Consider the following 20,775-nt stretch of genomic DNA (forward strand, 5'->3'; position numbering starts at 1 on the left):
ACACACACACACACACACACACACACACACACACACACACACACACACTTACCAGAGTCCATGTAGTGTCCAGTAGCTAATGTTGGGATGACAATGTTCCATCTGAAATTTGAAAAAAATTGTATTTTACTCCATCTGGACTCAGGTGGCGTATCTCATTGGCTGAAATAAAACTCTTTCATAACCCCAATGAAGGTACAAGAATAAAACAAAGGTAGAAATGAAAACGTTTATTTTGGGGAGTAACTATTAGGGCTGCAACTGATGATTGTTTCTACTGATTCATTTTGATTATTCTTAGATGAAACAACTAATTGTTTTGTCTATAAAATATCAAATATAATGAAGATTTTCAGTGACAGGAATCCATGATGTCTTAAATTCATTGTTTTGTCTGACAAAAAAAGTAAGTATTTAGTTAATATTAGGGAAACAGAAATACCAGCACTTTTTTTTAATTTTAGTATCAAAGTTTAGGTGTGTTAGGTGACATGGTACTCAATAACTGAAGTGATTGATGAAATGAAACAATCAATTTGAAGTTACAGTATGTCTTGCATTTTGTATTTATATTACCAACCACGTAAAATTAAAAACATTTTCTGATGAATGCCAGTGTTGAGTGGAAAGGGGAATTGCGGGAGTTTTGCGTTTTGCAGTTATGGATGTACATATAAAAGTCTTCAGCTAAGACTTGGTATAGAATATAGTATAGTCTAAAATTCCTTAGATTTTCTTCTCGAAAGTGCCATAGCAAAAACTATGACTGAGAATACAAGCTATTAATAAGCAAAATGAGACCTGGAACAATTAGACAGCAATCCTAAGGGTGTGTTCAAAAGCACAAAATAAGGAACGTAGGTCACATGTTTATGGGATAGTTGAAACTGCATACTCTCGTGACCGTAAATGCAATGTGGCCTAATCAAACCAGACTGGTGACACACAACCAGTGTGTTGACTCAGACATCATATGATATTTAGGGACTAAAAGTTAAGAGAGATGTGGTGTACTGGTAACATTCTGGGGACATCATAAATCTTAGAAATGGTTACTATGTTATTCAACAATTAACCTGAATTGTTGATAAATAGTTTATCTATTTACACTTCTCTCAATTTATCGCAACATATAGTATATTAGGCTAACTCTTAATCTCAACCTATACAAAATAGCCTAGAAACAATAAGTCATTTTCTGTTTTTAAAAAATGGGTTTTCACTTTAGCATACAGAACTCATTTTAACCCATGGCTAACCTGTAAGAACTGAAACCTGACTAATCACATTACCAAGTGAAACAGAAGACTGTCTTTCACTACTAATTTGATTCACTTAAATATTAAACTGACATGTGACATGTCAAATTGTGTTCTGTGATAAGGCCGATTGTATCCTTAAAAAGGTCAATATGTTTAAAAATAAATAAATAAACAAATAAAAGTAAAGGCAGGGAGACACTCACAGCACAGAAGGTGCTGGCCAGTGGTGGGTCAGGATCAGTTTGGTCCCCCATGTGTCTGAAATACACAAACATACAATAATTTCTTAGTCCGGTTTGTTTATTGTTTATATAGCATGACAATGACACATTATCTACTTTGAGCTACATGTGAATTTAATGGATGTACAAATGTGGAAGCAAGAAATAGCAATACTTATCAGACCATTTTCCACTACACATATATTATTTTGCTGTCCTTACGGGGATGAAATCACAAAGGCAGAGGACAGGGTTGCTGCCAGGCAGAGCAGAAGAGGTGAGCAGGCCCTCATGTCTGACCTAAAACAAAATAACAGACTTGTCAATAAAACCCCAGGTTTTCTGATAACATCCACATTAAAACCACAATACAGAATGAACAAAACATTTGTGTCTGTGGAGAATTTGTGCATTGCACCAATATGAATTGTTATAATCATGGATTTTGATTAAATCATGTGTTATAAAATTGTAGATGTTTGACTGGTTCACTTAGAAAAAGCAGGCAGGAGCACACAAAGACTGTCAAAGAGGAGAAAAACAGGTAGTGGTTTTTAATCTGGAGGAAGTGAGTAGTAAAGACGACTTCATGTGACCACTTAATTAGGTAATACAGAAAAAACCTTTAACCCAGCAGTCTCTCCCTCAGAACACAAAACAACAACATTGCATGCATTTGAAACATCATGCCTGCACATGTTAACTGAGCCATTTTAGCAAATATTCCCCTAATTCCCATCAGTCATCCGAGGAGACGACTCTGTTGACAAAACAATGCTGCAGTATCATGACCTAATTCTGAAACTGACAACAGTGAGTGGGAGTGGAATAGAAAGTTCTCAAGATGTGCTAATATGTGTTAACTCAGGCTAAAGATCTATCATGGTGTAAATGTGCAGTCTGTGGCAATACGACACCACACAAACCGCGGAGGACGTGCCCTGCATCAAGCAGCAAAGTCAGCACAATACCGAGACTTACGTGTTTATTTACGTCTTATAGCAGCTCTTTCAACACTGCAGTGCAGTTCACAATGCGCAAATGTAGGAAAAAAAAAGAACTGGTATACAACAAAATCACGTGTATGTTTGTGGGACTGTTTTTAAAGACATTTTGAGGAAAGGGTCTGACCTGCCCGGTCGATTTAGCTAACAGATGTCAACGGGCGACTTTGAAGTAAACGTTTCAGGCACAAAAAATTAACATGTTTTTCTGTAACTTCATCTAAACCTTGAGTACGTACAAAAATTTGTGAAAACGCTTACTGTGCTGAGGTCAAAACTCGAGATAATGGGGGTTAAACATTAGCAAACTGAACTATCGACTCCTGAGTCACAGCAAACCATGTTAACAAGCAACAGCGTCCAGTTAGTAAAACTGACCACGGTTGGTTTTCATAAATATTCTTTATACTGGCCTCACCTTGTACGGATATGTTGCAAACAAAAAATCGTACTAGTTTTCCGGACGCCAGACAGTCTCTCATTTAATAAGATCAGTTAACACGGTTAGCGCATATACTCAGGATACAGAACCAAGGCTGTTGTTTGTCCCACAACCAACCGCTTCACTACCTGTCTGTCAGCTCAGCCAATAGTATGCACCGCAGACGTCATGCGTCATCACGTGCTAGACATGAGTGGGTTGCTTGTTCTAATGCTTTGATCCCAACGGCTGCTCCCTATACCGAGGCATTGTACTGATGTTTTGAAAGAAGGTTCGTTGATGTAAAAGTGTGCAATCGCCCCTTTCAAGAAAGTGGCTGTGCATTGTACAATTAAACTCAGTGGGTTTATTATAATAAGTTTAGGTCATGTCCTTGTCACATTTAGTTTCACATCGCAATTATCATAAAGATTTATTACAGCGCCATCAGCTCTGAGATCAGTAATTCAGATCTGACAGATTTATCAATCCTCTGAAAACACACACAAAAAAAACAATTTTAAATGCTTTTGGAAAGACTGTGCCTAATGACAATTCTGTGAACAGCTTCAGTTGAAGCTAAGTGAAGCTGTATTCATTAGAGTAAAATGAGGTGAAAAGAGATTAATTTCCTAGCCAGTTATTTTAACAGGGTGGTCATCAACTGAATAACACAAAATAAATGATTATAGCTTTGAATTTGAATTTTTTGGGTTACTCTGTGCATTAATTTTACAGCCCCTGTTATCTGGTAAGCTTCCCTCCTCTTTGCCTTAAGCTCAACAGAAATCCAAGATCAAAATAATTTTGTGTGTGATGAAATTGATGCTATTATTATGGTCTTTTACAGAAACAGTCAACTAAAATGTAGCCTACTGTATGCCTACTTCATCTTCTGCAATTAAAGACAAATATTCAGTCGACAATTTACTTTGTGAAGTGCTATGCACTAATGATTCTTAATTTAAAGTTAATCGGACAGGCCCTGACTATAAATGTATGAGTGCCCAGGGGTTCCTTTTAAAATAATGAGACTCATTATAAGCTGATGTGTAAATTAAGCATGTCATGACAGTTAATTAGAGAATCATTCTGCTCTGTCTCCAGGGACTGCAATGTCAAAACTAACTGAAATAATCAAATTTCATAATATCCCATTGGAAGAAACAGATATTGATTAGTAGGCTTTTTTTTTTTTTTGCAAAGCTTTTCTCATCGGTTGTATTACCCTGTAGCCTAGCTCACCAGCATCTCACTGTCAGCCAGAAACATAATGTACTAAAATTATCACTGGGCTTCAGTTACAAAGTGTACTACCACATGACCAATAGGGGGCTCTTTTCAACCACAGACAGCAATGTCAATCCTGTTTTTACCACAGGTGTACACACAACACACACACACACACACACACACACACACACACACACACACACACACAACACCACACACACCCACACACACACACACACACAACACACACACACACAGTGCAAAAAGAGAAAACAAAGATTACAATAGTGAAAAGGGGATAATGACTCTTGACTGGTTGATGTTTATAAACCTTTTGTAAGACATTCAAGCTTCATTATGAACAAGTTATATGTCTCCTGTGCCTATTTGTTTTTAACACAGGGCCTAGCTGACTCAGGTGACCTGTCCTTCTCTCTAATCTCTGAACAAAATGCTAACCTCATGCTTTTAATAATGTTGTATTTCTAATTTTCAAGCATAATATATCATTATTTGGAATTTAATCTTGCTCATGGTAAAAATGTCCAAATATTTTGGGTAGTGATGGGGATGGGACCTTGTAAGTCCAAAAACCGGGATCCTGAGTTTTGTTTCTGGTGAAGGTCAGCCTCTGTATATTTATTCCTGAAAAACTCCTGTCGCCATCTTTTCTCTTTCACATTTTCTGTCTGTCTGCGTCACTCACACATCATACAGTCTCTCCAACCCTGACCCGCCACGCTTCTCTCTTCCTTTTTCTCAAATATACTCCATGTTTCCCATCATATGATTTCACCTCAGATGTGAATGTGTTTCACAGCTCCTCCACTGTCAGGAATAGTCTAGCTGTAACTGTAGATAGTTTATAAATAGGCTCTGGCCAAAGTTCAAGCATGCGACACAGTGTCCTCAAGACGTTCTGAGTGCAGAGGAGAAAGAATCTTGGAGAGGGACTTCAGCAATGTCTAAAGTGCAGATAGATTTAACTGTATAAATGAAAAGCTGTGTACTGGGGCTATGCAGCACTGTTGAATTGAACTGCGTTATACAGAAGGATGTTTCTATTATTTTGTCGCACCCATTTAGGCTAAATAACAGAAAACCCTCTCTGTATAATGCATAACAGTTCAACAGCACCACAAACCACATCCTCCAAAACCACACAGTTGACTCAACACCTGTCTAAAAACTATTTCAATAAAAACTAAACATCACACATAACCTTCATGAGGGGAGATTTATTGCAAGACTGTTGTATCAGACTGTATTAGGTTTTAGCTAGGTGTACCTAATAAACTGCCACTTGAGTGTATGCTGCCTTTGCAACATTCAGTTTAAAACAGATTTTTTTTAGGAGTGTGATGTTGCATGTGTTATAAGCTCCTGAAATGCTGTCTAAAATATGTTTTGTTATTCAATAGCTGTCCATTGTGGTTTGGGAGAAATAAATGTGAACAGCCCGCTGTTAAACTGGTACTTGAGAACGCTCACCATATTGCTCCCTATTCATAGAGCTAAAAAAACAGCTTGTAAATGCCCCTCACCCCCACCCCCCATAACATCACCATGGTCGGGTTGTTTTCTATTGTCTAGATCAGATGGTACACTTGAATAACCAGCTGTTGAGCCATCAGTTGGTAAGATCACATGCCAGAAACCAGCAGTTTGCGCTGACATGGCTTCCACTAAAAAACTGTAATGGTGAAGTCTGTTATCAATAATTCACTAGTTTCTAGCAGCCTGAGTCTTGAAGGATACTGGTTATATATAGGAAGCTCTCTCTCCTTAATAAGGCTTCAGGGGAGAGGTGGTGGGGTCGGTTGGAGCCGGGTGCTGGCCTGGTACTTGGTTTAGGCTGACTCCCTTTGGATTCAGGCTGTCACTCGAATTCACTGCAAAGGAAATCTCAAGGGGTAAGAAAAATAGTTTTTATTCTGTTTTCTATTACCATCAGTCATATCTCCTCAGCCTTTTCATCTACTTTTTTTATTTCAAACCCAGTGTAGCAGGTGGGATCAGTGGGATGGAGGTATAGAGAGCAGATTAGGGCACAGCCAGGGGATGGTGTATGGCTCCTCACCAGAGCTCATAATACTTAAAGTGATGAAAGATAGGATTTATGAGTTATAAAGGATGTCAAGCAAATCAGGTGGACTCAAATGAGATACCCAGTGTTTTGAGAATAATGACAGTAATTGTCTTGTTTGGGAAAAGAGACAGCAGCTATGTGTATGTGTTTATCATAGTAACACTGGCAATTGGTTAAAATGGACTCAGAGAAGAGAGACAAACTTGGTAGGGACACATGGGACTCGCTTTCATTGGACAAATTTGCTGGTGTGTGCCTCTGGAACTTTTATTGTACTGACCTTATGCTCACTAACAATTATTTCCTCTTAAATTAAGAAAACTTTAATGGACATTGAATGAAGAATTGAAAATGGACATTATTATTCCTTATCACTAGTTAGGCTCAAGTAATCTGAATAGCAACTGTTCATGATCAAGCTACAGAAATTATAGAGGTTTGCACGGTTATGGTTGAGAATTTTACAGGTTTACTGTATCAGAGAGAGCAGCTCAGGGTGTCATTTGGTAGGCATTTATGCTGTTACAGTATTGGCCAACTGACAGAGGCAGAGGAAGCTACTGGGGTGTAGGTGTGGACGGTTGGGACCAGAATACGTCCTTGTCTGTAGTTTTTACTGCCTATTTATTTTGCGGAGCACAATGTCTCTTATGTGTTGTTTTGGTCTTTCATTGTAAACCATTTTGTATCTTTAAATGTTCACCTGAATTTCTAAAATTAATTCATAGCATTAGTGATACTGACCTTTTCAGTGGCACTATGCATCCATGTGAATGGAGTATTGAACTTGAACATATAAAGAGTAATCATCATATTTCAATCTAATACGTCCTCTGCTGCACAAACCAACATGATTCAGCCAGGGATTAACAGTCATTGCTCTGACTTTAGGAGTCAGAGGTTAGAGGTCAGGGTTTAGTAGCGTTATGGTGTAATCTATCTGCTTGACTGGCTGCTTGATTACAGTTTTGGGACATTAAAGAGTGAGTCAAACATGGCTTTGGCTCAGTTATAGTGACCCTGAACTGGGAGAGTGTTTCAAAGTTGTGGCGGAGGAATGGTCTTTGCCAATGCAGCACGTCTCAGTAGCATTCAGGTGAGGCAGGGCAGGGAAATCGCTTCATGTTTCATGGTGACCTTATTTCTAGTCTCTGAAGATTTGGTAGGTGATGTAGAGGCGATAATTATGATTATCATGATATGTGCATGATATGTAAGAACAAAGTGTATTACTCATTGCTTCGGTGAGTGACAGCGTGTAAGAAGGGCAGCTAATAGAAGAGTACAAATCATTTGGAAATGAAAGCTGTCATCACCCGAAGTAGATTTCCATTACATAACTCCTTTACTGTTTAACTATGAAGATGCCCCCAATGCCTAAGCAGAGTGTAAATATGCATGTATCAAAATGTCTATCATTGCTTAAGGGGTGAGATGGCCTTGGTGATGTAGCGTGATACTGTGGACAGTAAAGTGGAGACTGCATGTAATGCTATTGTGGTATGTCACTTTACAAACTTTGGAAGATTTATTACTTTCATGTATGTGGTGCAATCAAGGTGAATGTTTTTTTCTTAATCTATGGAACGTAATAAAAATGAAGATCCACTTTCTCAAATGCTTGGTTGAGAAAGAAGGCCTTTATACTGGCTGGGTAATTTTCGTTTTTAATATTGGGAGGAATTCATAAGACTGCTGCAAAACAGCCCGTGAGATAGCCCAAAAGTCTTTTTTTGATGACACATTTGAGGAAAGTTAACTGTCAGTAATATGTGTGTGTGGCAGCCTTTCTTCTTTCTTTCTTTCTTTTTGTACCAGTAGTAATATCATCAGTGTGGCAATCATGCTGTCGTTATGTCTCAGTTTGGCTGCTCGTCCAGGTTTTGTGAATAATAGAAACTTGTTACTGAAGAGACCATACTTTCACAAAAAAAACAGGAGGCCTCAAACTCCATCAGCTATCCTTTCAATGTTGTAATTGCTTTGTTTCATATGACTTGTCTTGTGGAAAGTGGTAAATGACAATATTTACAGTCCACCACTGTTATAAACTAAAATATACAGTAAGTGCTAGTGCTGAATCTTGAAGGACAATCTTTGGTGCAGCTGCACTGTCACGTTGGTGGTTCAAGTACATTACTGGTCCAACATAGTCAACATCATGCCTTTTTTTTTATGCATTGTTTCATGTGTGTATGGTTGGTCTTTAAATCAGTATGGGTGTACCTTGTCATTGCTGAAGCTGCCAGTAAGACTGCTGTGTTTTGTGAAGCGTGTGTGGTTGGGGTGTGTGACAGCTATATGTGGCAAATTCCTGGAGGGCTTTTCTTCTGGTGATGACAGTACAACCAAATATACGCTCATTAATTGTTGCCAAACATTGTTGCAAAGCATAGAGTCATTAACACAGAGAAAGACAGCAGTTTGCTGTCCAAATGATCCAAATGCTCCTCTACAATAATGAACCATGTCATTTTCTTCCTTACATTTCACAGCATAATCCTTAAGGGTGGTAGCCCTCGTGTTTGTGTGTTTGGTGTCATCTGTTGTGGTCTGACTTGAAGGTGGAAATATACTGTAATTTTGTTTAGAATTTGTGTGTGTGTGTGTGTTTGCTGGTTCCAACAGGTCCGTAATCTACAGTGTCCATCATGTCAGTGTGGATCAAACGTGGGAATTAACAACCATGAGTACCACCACAAACAGAGCCGATATGTGGTAAAGACACAGCAGTACAGGAACAGACTAATAACAACAATTACAACTAATACATTAAGCTAATGCAGGACTTTCGTAGTTCTAATATTATACTAATAGAAGTATTGTAACAGTAGTAAGCTTTGTCATTTGCTAAACTTACAAATTCAGCCCTGTTGAGTAACCACGTAATAGTAAAGCTAACCTGGTTTAACATTAAGGCTAACATCAGACCAAACTAACTGTTCAGCTGGCCAAGCTGAACCAAGATCAAATATGTGAACATGCTTTTCAGCTCTGTTAAAACACTACAATTCTACTATTTGGCAATGCACTTATTGCAATCACAGAACTGTGATTGAGTGACCTGCACAGTTTTAATGAAGGTCAAAGCTACTGATTGCTTTTCCATTGATACAATACAAAACATCAATAGTGGTTTTAATGTATAATAAAGGTAATAATAATAAACTGGATTGGATTCATTTAATTTTAACAGGGCTCTCTGGGAAGATGAAGAAATGAGATTATGTAGAAAAATAGCAAAAGTTAAGTTGATTTTTAATGACATTGTAACAACCTGTAACAAACTGGCTGATGCCCAGTTCTTAGGGAGTGGTGTGGTGGTTGGTGGTGGGTTTTTTGTTTGTTGTTTAGTGTTTCTGTGTATGTTTGTGTGGTGTTTTAAAAGGAGTGTCAACAGGTATTCTTGGCTGCTGTGCTTCATGTCTGTACTTATCACTTCAAGATGCTTATTTCTCTGCTCACTTTTTTCTTGCTTCTGTTTTATTTTTGCTAATAAGCAGCTAACCCACCACACAGTCTGATGTTCTCTTGAATGACGACAATATTAGACATCACTGCAGCAATGAACAATGAAAGCAACAATGACTGATTCAAATGCTGTTCTGCCATGTGTTGCATTTCTTCCCATTTTAATGTACAACTAGGTGCACTCAGTTTCCTAATTAGGTTAGTGTAATATATCTCTTTCATCTATTTTATTCTTATACCACACATGTTTAACATTTTGTAATAACAAAAGTACATACATTTACTTGTAACCACTTTTCTTAAGTGGTAATACCTATCAGGTAGTTGTAACAAGTAACATTTACCATGCTGAAAAAAGGCAACCACACCCTTATCTGATTAAAACACACACACACACACACACACACCACACACACACACACACACACACACACACACACACACACACACACACACACACACACACACACACACACACACACACACACACACACACACACACACACACTTACCAGAGTCCATGTAGTGTCCAGTAGCTAATGTTGGGATGACAATGTTCCATCTGAAATTTGAAAAAAATTGTATTTTACTCCATCTGGACTCAGGTGGCTGTATCTCATTGGGCTGAAATAAAAAACTCTTTCATAACCCCAATGAAGGTACAAGAATAAAACAAAGGTAGAAATGAAAACGTTTATTTTGGGGAGTAACTATTAGGGCTGCAACTGATGATTGTTTCTACTGATTCATTTTGATTATTCTTAGATGAACCAACTAATTGTTTTGTCTATAAAATATCAAATATAATGAAGATTTTCAGTGACAGGAATCCATGATGTCTTAAATTCATTGTTTTGTCTGACAAAAAAAGTAAGTATTTAGTTAATATAGGGAAACAGAAATACCAGCACTTTTTTTTAATTTTAGTATCAAAGTTTAGGTGTGTTAGGTGACATGGTACTCAATAACTGAAGTGATTGATGAAATGAACAATCAATTTGAAGTTACAGTATGTCTTGCATTTTGTATTTATATTACCAACCACGTAAAATTAAAAACATTTTCTGATGAATGTCACAGTGTTGAGTGGAAAGGGGAATTGCGGGAGTTTTGCGGTTTTGCAGTTATGGATGTACATATAAAAGTCTTCAGCTAAGACTTGGTATAGAATATAGTATAGTCTAAAATTCCTTAGAATTTCTTCTCGAAAGTGCCATAGCAAAAACTATGACTGAGAATACAAGCTATTAATAAGCAAAATGAGACCTGGAACAATTAGACAGCAATCCTAAGGGTGTGTTCAAGAGCACAAAATAAGGAACGTAGGTCACATGTTTATGGGATAGTTGAAACTGCATACTCTCGTGACCGTAAATGCAATGTGGCCTAATCAAACCAGACTGGTGACACACAACCAGTGTGTTGACTCAGACATCATATGATATTTAGGGACTAAAAGTTAAGAGAGATGTGGTGTACTGGTAACATTCTGGGGACACATAAATCTTAGAAATGGTTACTATGTTATTCAACAATTAACCTGAATTGTTGGATAAATAGTTATCTATTTACACTTCTCTCAATTTATCGCAACATATAGTATATTAGGCTAACTCTTAATCTCAACCTATACAAAATAGCCTAGAAACAATAAGTCATTTCTGTTTTTAAAAAATGGGTTTTCACTTTAGCATACAGAACTCATTTTAACCCATGGCTAACCTGTAAGAACTGAAACCTGACTAATCACATTACCAAGTGAAACAGAAGACTGTCTTTCACTACTAATCTTGATTCACTTAAATATTAAACTGACATGTGACATGTCAAATTGTGTTCTGTGATAAGGCCGATTGTATCCTTAAAAAGGTCAATATGTTTAAAAATAAATAAATAAACAAATAAAAGTAAAGGCAGGGAGACACTCACAGCACAGAAGGTGCTAGGCCAGTGGTGGGTCAGGATCAGTTTGGTCCACATGTGTCTGAAATACACAAACATACAATAATTTCTTAGTCCGGTTTGTTTATTGTTTATATAGCATGACAATGACACATTATCTACTTTGAGCTACATGTGAATTTAATAGATGTACAAATGTGGAAGCAAGAAATAGCAATACTTATCAGACCATTTTCCACTACACATATATTATTTTGCTGTACTTACGGGGATGAAATCACAAAGGCAGAGGACAGGGTTGCTGCCAGGCAGAGCAGAAGAGGTGAGCAGGGCCTCATGTCTGACCTAAAACAAAATAACAGACTTGTCAATAAAACCCCAGGTTTCTGATAACATCCACATTAAAACCACATACAGAATGAACAAAACATTTGTGTCTGTGGAGAATTTGTGCATTGCACCAATATGAATTGTTATAATCATGGATTTTGATTAAATCATGTGTTATAAAATTGTAGATGTTTGACTGGTTCACTTAGAAAAAGCAGGCAGGAGCACACAAAGACTGTCAAAGAGGAGAAAAACAGGTAGTGGTTTTTAATCTGGAGGAAGTGAGTAGTAAAGACGACTTCATGTGACCACTTAATTAGGTAATACAGAAAAAACCTTTAACCCAGCAGTCTCTCCCTCAGATACACAAAACAACAACATTGCATGCATTTGAAACATCATGCCTGCACATGTTAACTGAGCCATTTTAGCAAATATTCCCCTAATTCCCATCAGTCATCGAGGAGACGACTCTGTTGACAAAACAATGCTGCAGTATCATGACCTAATTCTGAAACTGACAACAGTGAGTGGGAGTGGAATAGAAAGTTCTCAAGATGTGCTAATATGTGTTAACTCAGGCTAAAGATCTATCATGGTGTAAATGTGCAGTCTGTGGCAATACGACACCACACAAACCGCGGAGGACGTGCCCTGCATCAAGCAGCAAAGTCAGCAACAATACCGAGACTTACAGTGTTTATTTACGTCTTATAGCAGCTCTTTCAACACTGCAGTGCAGTTCACAATGCAGCAAATGTAGGAAAAAAAAAGAACTGGTATACAACAAAATCACGTGTATGTTTGTGGGACTGTTTTTAAAGACATTTTGAGGAAAGGTCTGACCTGCCCGGTCGATTTAGCTAACAGATGTCAACGGGCGACTTTGAAGTAAACGTTCAGGCACAAAAAATTAACATGTTTTTCTGTAACTTCATCTAAAACCTTGAGTACGTACAAAAATTTGTGAAAACGCTTACTGTGCTGAGGTCAAAACTCGAGATAATGGGGGGTTAAACATTAGCAAACTGAACTATCGACTCCTGAGTCACAGCAAACCATGTTAACAAGCAACAGCGTCCAGTTAGTAAAACTGATCCACGGTTGGTTTTCATAAATATATTCTTTAGACTGGCCTCACCTTGTACCGGATATGTTGCAACAAAAAATCGTACTAGTTTTCCGGACGCCAGACAGTCTCTCATTTAATAAGATCAGTTAACACGGTTAGCGCATATACTCAGGATACAGAACCAAGGCTGTTGTTTATGTCCCACAACCAACCGCTTCACTACCTGTCTGTCAGCTCAGCCAATAGTATGCACCGCAGACGTCATGCGTCATCACGTGCTAGACATGAGTGGGTTGCTTGTTCTAATGCTTTGATCCCAACGGCTGCTCCCTATACCGAGGCATTGTACTGATGTTTTGAAAGAAGGTTCGTTGATGTAAAAGTGTGCAATCGCCCCTTTCAAGAAAGTGGCTGTGCATTGTACAATTAAACTCAGTGGGGTTTATTAATAATAAGTTTAGGTCATGTCCTTGTCACATTTAGTTTCACATCGCAATTATCATAAAGATTTATTACAGCGCCATCAGCTCTGGAGATCAGTAATTCAGATCTGACAGATTTATCAATCCTCTGAAAAACACACACAAAAAAACACATTTTAAATGCTTTTGGAAAGACTGTGCCTAATGACAATTCTGTGAACAGCTTCAGTGAAGCATAAGTGAAGCTGTATTCATAGAGTCAATGAGGTGAAAAGAGACTTAATTTCTAGCCAGTTATTTTAACAGGGTGGTCATCAACTGAATAACACAAAATAAAATGATTATAGCTTTGAATTTGAATTTTTGGGTTACTCTGTGCATTAATTTTACAGCCCCTGTAGTATCTGGTAAGCTTCCCTCCTCTTTGCCTCTAAGCTCAACAGAAAATCCAAGATCAAAATAATTCTTGTGTGTGATGAAATTGATGTATTCTATATGGTCTTTTACAGAAACAGTCAACTAAATGTAGCCTACTGTATGCCTACTTCATCTTTCTGCAATTAAAGACAAATATTCAGTCGGACATTTCACTTTGTGAAGTGCTATGCACTAATGATTCTTAATTTAAAGTTAATCGGACAGGCCTGACTTATTAAATGTATGAAGTGCCCAGGGGTTCCTTTTAAATAATGACTCATTATAAGCTGATGTGTAAAATTAAGCATGTCATGACAGTTAAATTAGAGAATTCATCTTGCTCTGTCTCCAGGGACTGCAATGTCAAAAACTAACTGGAATAATCAAAATTTCATAATATCCCATTGGAAGAAACAGATATTGATTGTAGGCTTTTTTTTTTTTTTGCAAAGCTTTTTCTTCATCGGTTGTATTACCCTGTAGTCCTAGCTCACCAGCATCTCACTGTCAGCCAGAAACATAATGTACTAAAATTATCACTGGGCTTCAGTTACAAAGTGTACTACCACATGACCAATAGGGGGCTCTTTTCAACCACAGACAGATGTCAATCCTGTTTTTACCACAGGTGTACACACAAACACACACACACACACACACACACACACACACACACACACACACACACACACACACACACACACACACACACACACACACACACAGTGCAAAAAAGAGAAAACAAAGATTACAATAGTGAAAAGGGGAATAATGACTCTTGACTGGTTGATGTTTATAAACCTTTTGTAAGACATTCAAGCTTCATTATGAACAAGTTATATGTCTCCTGTGCCTATTTGGTTTTTAACACAGGGCCTAGCTGACTCCAGGTGACCTGTCCCTTTCTCTAATCTCTGAACAAAATGCTAACCTCATGCTTTTAATGAATGTTGTATTTCTAATTTTCAAGCATATATATCATTATTTGGAATTTAATCTTGCTCATGTAAAAATGTCAAATATTATTGGGTAGGTGATGGGGATGGGACCTTGTAAGTCCAAAAACCGAGGATCCTGAGTTTTGTTTCTGGTGAAGGTCAGCCTCTGTATATTTATTCCTGAAAAAACTCCTGTCGCCCATTTCTCTCTTTCACAATTTTCTGTCTGTCTGCGTCACTCACACATCATACAGTCCTCTCCAACCCCTGACCCTGCCACGCTCTCTCTTTCCTTTTCTCAAATATAACTCCATGTTTTCCCATCATATGATTTCACCTCAGATGTGAAATGTGTTTCACAGCTCCTCCACTGTCAGGAATAGTCTAGCTGTAACTGTAGATAGTTTTATAAATAGGCTCTGGCCAAAGTTCAGCATGCGACACAGTGTCTCAAGACGTTTCTGAGTGCAGAGGGAGAAAGATCTTGGAGAGGGACTTCAGCAATGTCTAAAGTGCAGATAGATTTAACTGTATAAATGAAAAAGCTGTGTACTGGGGCTATGCAGCACTGTTGAATTGAACTGCGTTATACAGAAGGATGTTTCTATTATTTTGTCCACCCATTTAGGCTAAATAACAGAAACACCTCTCTGTATAATGCAATACAGTTCAACAGCACCACAAACCACATCCTCCAAAACCACACAGTTGACTCAACACCTGTCTAAAACTATTTCAATAAAAACTAAACATCATAACCTTCATGAGGGGAGAATTTATTGCAGGACTGTTGTATCAGACTGTATTAGGTTTTAGCTAGGTGTACCTAATAAACTGCCACTTGAGTGTATGCTGCCTTTGCAACATTCAGTTTAAAACAGATTTTTTTAGGAGTGTGATGTTGCATGTTGTATAAGCTCTGAAATGCTGTCTAAAATATGTTTTGTTATTCAATAGCTGTGCCATTGTGGTTTGGGAGAAATAAATGTGAACAGCCCGCTGTTAAACTGGTACTTGAGAACGCTCACCATATTGCTCCCTATTCCATAGAGCTAAAAAAACAGCTTGTAAATGCCCCTCACCCCCCACCCCCCATAACATCACCATGGTCGGGTTGTTTCTATTGTCTAGATCAGATGGTACACTTGAATAACCAGCTGTTGAGCATCAGTTGGTAAGATCACATGCCAGAAACCAGCAGTTGCGCTGACATGGCTTCCACTAAAAACTGTAATGGATGAAGTCTGTTAATCAAATAATTCACTAGTTCTAGCAGCCCTGAGTCTTGAAGGATACTGGTTATATATAGGCAGCTCTCTCTCCTTATAAGGCTTCAGGGAGAGGTAGGTGGGGGTCGGTTGGAGACGGGTGCTGGCCTGGTACTTGGTTTAGGCTGACTCCCTGTGGATTCAGGCTGTCAACTGAAGTCACTGCAAAGGAAATCTCAAGGGGTAAGAAAAATCAGTTTTTATTCTGTTTTCTATTACCATCAGTCATATCTCCTCAGCCTTTTCATCTACTTTTTATTTCAAACCCAAGTGTAGCAGGTGGGATCAGTGGGATGGAGGTATAGAGAGCAGATTAGGGCACAGCCAGGGGATGGTGTATGGCTCCTCACCAGAGCTCATAATACTTAAAGTGATGAAAGATAGGATTTATGAGTTATAAAGGATGTCAAGCAAATCAGGTGGAATCAATGAGATACCCAGTGTTTTGAGAATAATGACAGTAATTGTCTTGTTTGGGACAAGAGAGACAGCAGCTATGTGTATGTGTTTATCATAGTAACACTGGCAATTGGTTAAAATGGACTCAGAGAAGAGAGACAAACTTGGTAGGGACACATGGGACTGCTGCTTCATTGGACAAATTGCTGGTGTGTGCCTCTGGAACTTTTATTGTACTGACCTTATGCTCACTAACAAATATTTCCTCTTAAATTAAGAAACTTTAATGGACATTGAATGAAGATGAAAATGGACATTATTATTCCTTATCACTAGTTAGAGCTCAAGTAATCTGAATAGCAACTGTTCATGATCAAGCTACAGAATTATAGAGGTTTGCACGGTTATGGTTGAGAATTTTACAGGTTTACTGTTACAGAGAGAGCAGCTCAGGTGTCATTTGGTAGGCATTTATGCTGTTACAGTATTGGCCAGACTGACAGAGGCAGAGGACAGCTACTGGGGTGTAGGTGTAGGACGGTTGGGACCAGAATACGTCCTGTCTGTAGTTTACTGCCTATTTATTTTGGGAGCACAATGTCTTCTTATGTGTGTTGTTTTGGTCTTTCATTGTAAACCATTTTGTATCTTAAATGTTCACCTGAATTTCTAAAATTATTCATAGCATTAGTGATACTGACCTTTTCAGTGGCAACTATGCATCCATGTGAATGGGTATGAACTTGAACATATAAAAGAGTAATCATCATATTTCAATCTAAACTCCTCTGCTGCACAACCACATGATTCAGCCAGGGATTTAACAGTCATTACTGACTTTAGGAGTCAGAGGTTAGAGGTCAGGGTTTAGAGCGTTATGGTGTAATCTATCTGCTTGACTGGCTGCTTGATTGACAGTTTTGGGACATTAAAAGTGAGTCAAACATGGCTTTGGCTATAGTTATAGTGACCCTGAAGCTGGGGAGAGTGTTTCAAAGTTGTGGAGGAAGGAATGTCTTTGCCAATGCAGCACGTCTCAGTAGCATTCAGGGTGAGGCAGGGCAGGGGAAATCGCTTCATGTTTCATGTGACCTTATTTCTAGTCTCTGAAGATTTAGGTGATGTAAGGCAATTATGTTTCCTGATATGTGCATGATGTAAGACAAAGTTATACTCTTGCTTTGGTGAGTGCACTGTAAGAGGCCCAGCTAATAAGAAAGAGTACAAATCATTTGGAAATGGAAAGCTGTCATCACCCGAAAGTAGATTTCATTACATAACTCCTTTACTGTTTAACTATGAAGATGCCCCCAATGCTAAGCAGAGTGTAAATATGCATGTAATCAAAATGTCTATCATTGCTTAAGGGGTGAAGATGGCCTTGGTGATGTAGCGTGATACTGTGGACAGTAAAGTGGAGACTCATGTAATGCTAGTGTGGTATGTCACTTTACAAACTTTGGAGATTTTTATATACTTTCATGTATGTGGTGCAAATCAAGGTGAATGTTTTTTTCTTAATCTATGGAACGCTATAAAAATGAAGGATGCACTTTCTCAAATGCTTGGTGAGAAAGAAGGCCTTTATACCTGCTGGGTAATTTCGTTTTTTAATATTGGAGGAATTCAAAAGACTGCTGCAAACAGCCGTGAGATAGCCAAAAGTCTTTTCTTTGATGACACATTTGAGGAAAGTTAACTGTCAGTAATATGTGTGTGTGGCAGCCTTTCTTTCTTTCTTTCCTTTCTTTTTGTACCAGTAGTAATATCATCAGTGTGGCAATCATGCTATGTTATGTCTCAGTTTTGCTGCTCGTCCAGGTTTTGTGAATAATAGAAACTTGTTATGAAGAGACCTATACTTTCACAGAGCTCACACTCCATCACTATCCTTCAATGTTTAATTGCTTTGTTTCATATACTTGTCTTGTGGAAAGTGGTAAATGACAATATTTACAGTCCACCACTGTTATAAATAAAATATACAGTAAGTGCTAGTGCTGAATCTTGAAGGACAATCTTTGGTGCAGCTGCACTGTCAGTTGTGGTTCAAGTACATTACTGGTCCAACAATAGTCAACATCCATGCCTTTTGTTTATGCATATGTTCATGTGTGTATGTGTTGGTCTTTAAATCAGTATGGTGTCACCTTGTCATTGCTGAAGCTGCCAGTAAGACTGCTGTGTTTGTGAGCGTGTGTGTGTTTGGGTGTGTGACAGCTATATGTGGCTAAATTCCTGGAGGGCTTTTCTTTCTGGTGATGAGGCAGTAAACACAAATATACCGCTCATTATTGTTGCCAAACATTGTTGCAAAGCATAGAGTCATTAACACAGAGAAAGACAGCATTTTGCTGCCAAATGCTCCAAATGCTCCTCTACATAATGAACCATGTCTTTTCTTCCTTACATTTCACAGCATAATCCTTAAGGGTTGGTAGCCCTCGTGTTTGTGTGTGTTGGTGTCACTGTTGCTGGTCTGACTTGAAGGTGGAAATATACTGTATTTTGTTTAGAATTTGTGTGTGTGTGTGTGTTGCTGGTCCAACAGGTCCGTATCTACAGTGTCATCATGTCAGTGTGGATCAAACGTGGGAATTACAACCATGAGTACCACCACAAACAGAGCCGATATGTGGTTAAAGAATACAGCAGGTACAGGACAGACTCTAACAACAATTACAACTAATACATTAAGCTAATGCAGGACTTTCGTAGTTCTAATATTATACTAATAGAAGTATTGTAACAGTAGTAAGCTTTGTCATTGCTAAACTTACAAATTCAGCCATGTTAGAGTAACACGTAATAGTAAAGCTAACCTGGTTAACATTAGGCTAACATCAAGACCAAACTAACTGTCAGCTGGCCAAGCTGAACCAAGCTCAATATGTGAACATGCTTTTCACGCTCTGTTAAAACACTACAATTACTACTATTTGCAATGCACTATTTGCAATGCACAGAACTGTGATTGAGTGACCTGCACAGTTTTAATGAAGGTCAAAGCTACTGATGCCTTTTCCATTGATACAATACAAAACATCATAGTGGTTTTAATGGTATAATAAAGGTAATAATAATAAACTGGATTGGCTTCATTAATTTTAAACCAGGGCTCTCTGGGAAGATGAGAATGAGATTATGTAGAAAAATAGCAAATGTTAAGTTTGGATTTTAATGACATTGTAACAACCTGTAACAAACTGGCTGATGCCAGTTCTAGGGAGTGTGGTGGTGGTGGTGGTGGGTTTTTTTGTTTGTTGTTTAGTGTTTCTGTGTATGTTTGTGTGTGTGTTTTAAAAGGAGTGTCAACAGGTATTCTGGCTGCTGTGCTTCATGTCTGTACTTATCACTTCAAGTATCTTATTCTCTGCTCACTTTTTCTTGCTTCTGTTTTATTTTTGCTAATAAGCAGCTAACCACCACACAAGTCTGATGTTCTCTTGAATGACGACTTAATAATTTTAACAGAGTGTTAAATCATAAATGCTGGATTCTTTTTTCTAATGGTGTGGGAGTGCTCCTGCCGTATAAAGCTTATTTCCTAACCAAATTTCAAACTCAAGTAAGTATGAAGCTTATGTGTGTGATGTGCCCTGAACAATGACTGACTGATTTGTTAGTGATAAGTTAACTGTTGTATCCTCAAAATGATCATTTATTTGTTAGACGACAACATTTCTGGCACATGTACACAATCACTAAAGATTTTCTTTTTTTATTTGCTTCAAATACACTCTTTCCTAGTTCTCTGGGCGAAAAAAAAACATCTGTTCTATTCACATAGGTTTACTCACTTTCCTCTCTATAGCAGCACACTGAAATTTGCATTTTAGTTATATCCTAAAATAGGATGAACCCTCACAAAATCCAGCAGGCTGTGTAAATGTCTGTCATATCCCAACCTGGCATCCACTTGCAACACAAAAACTTTTGTCAATTTCTTTTGGTCAAGAATGGCTTTGTGTTCCTCAATATGTAAAATTTCCCCTCCTTGCCTTGGTCTCATCCCAGCATCAGATCATCACGAAAACTGCTGACAATTGCCCCCACCCCACCCCCACCTCCCGTCATTTTCTGGACCGCAGGACACGCTGTTCTCTTTTCTGGTTGCAGAAGTGGAATGACTACTGGCCTGAATGCTTCATGGACAACAGTAATGAAAGACACAGACTCAGAGCTTCCCACTACTGGCCGTATCTCTCCTGATGACAATCTCAAGCTCGCAGACAACCAGCCAGATGTCAGCTCTGGGGCAATCTCTCATGGGTTGGGCCTTCAGTGGCATAGTCTGCTGAATATGGGATTTGGCGATGCACAAAA

General features: G+C 38.3%; 2 protein-coding genes across 3 annotated transcripts in view; one reads left to right on the plus strand and one right to left on the minus strand.

The window, feature by feature from the left end:
* The window catches only part of LOC111219653 (ribonuclease T2-like), a 19,911-nt gene extending 6,699 nt beyond the window's left edge, over positions 1–13,212 (minus strand). Inside the window, exons 1-4 of one of the 2 annotated variants that reach the window (XM_022742367.1) lie at positions 13,075–13,212; positions 11,871–11,948; positions 11,631–11,685; positions 10,214–10,263 (exon numbers count right to left, since the gene is read on the minus strand). In XM_022742367.1, coding sequence (XP_022598088.1) covers positions 10,214–10,263; positions 11,631–11,685; positions 11,871–11,941 — 176 coding nt within the window. In that variant the 5' untranslated portion in view covers positions 11,942–11,948; positions 13,075–13,212. Of the gene's footprint in view, positions 1–52; positions 103–1,465; positions 1,484–10,213; positions 10,264–11,630; positions 11,686–11,870; positions 11,949–13,074 lie in introns of those variants that run through there. The other variant, XM_022742375.1, reaches the window with a different exon arrangement.
* A 5,809-nt stretch (positions 13,213–19,021) lies between these two features.
* Positions 19,022–20,775, plus strand: part of LOC111219077 (M-protein, striated muscle-like) — a 28,468-nt gene continuing 26,714 nt past the window's right edge. Inside the window, exons 1-2 of the mRNA XM_022741668.1 lie at positions 19,022–19,104; positions 20,569–20,695. Of these exons, the coding sequence (XP_022597389.1) occupies positions 19,022–19,104; positions 20,569–20,695 (210 nt within the window). The remainder of the gene's footprint in view (positions 19,105–20,568; positions 20,696–20,775) is intronic.

Source organism: Seriola dumerili, unplaced genomic scaffold, assembly GCF_002260705.1.
Source record: "Seriola dumerili isolate Sdu_G_001 unplaced genomic scaffold, Sdu_1.0 BDQW01000003.1, whole genome shotgun sequence".
NCBI classification, from domain to species: domain Eukaryota; kingdom Metazoa; phylum Chordata; class Actinopteri; order Carangiformes; family Carangidae; genus Seriola; species Seriola dumerili.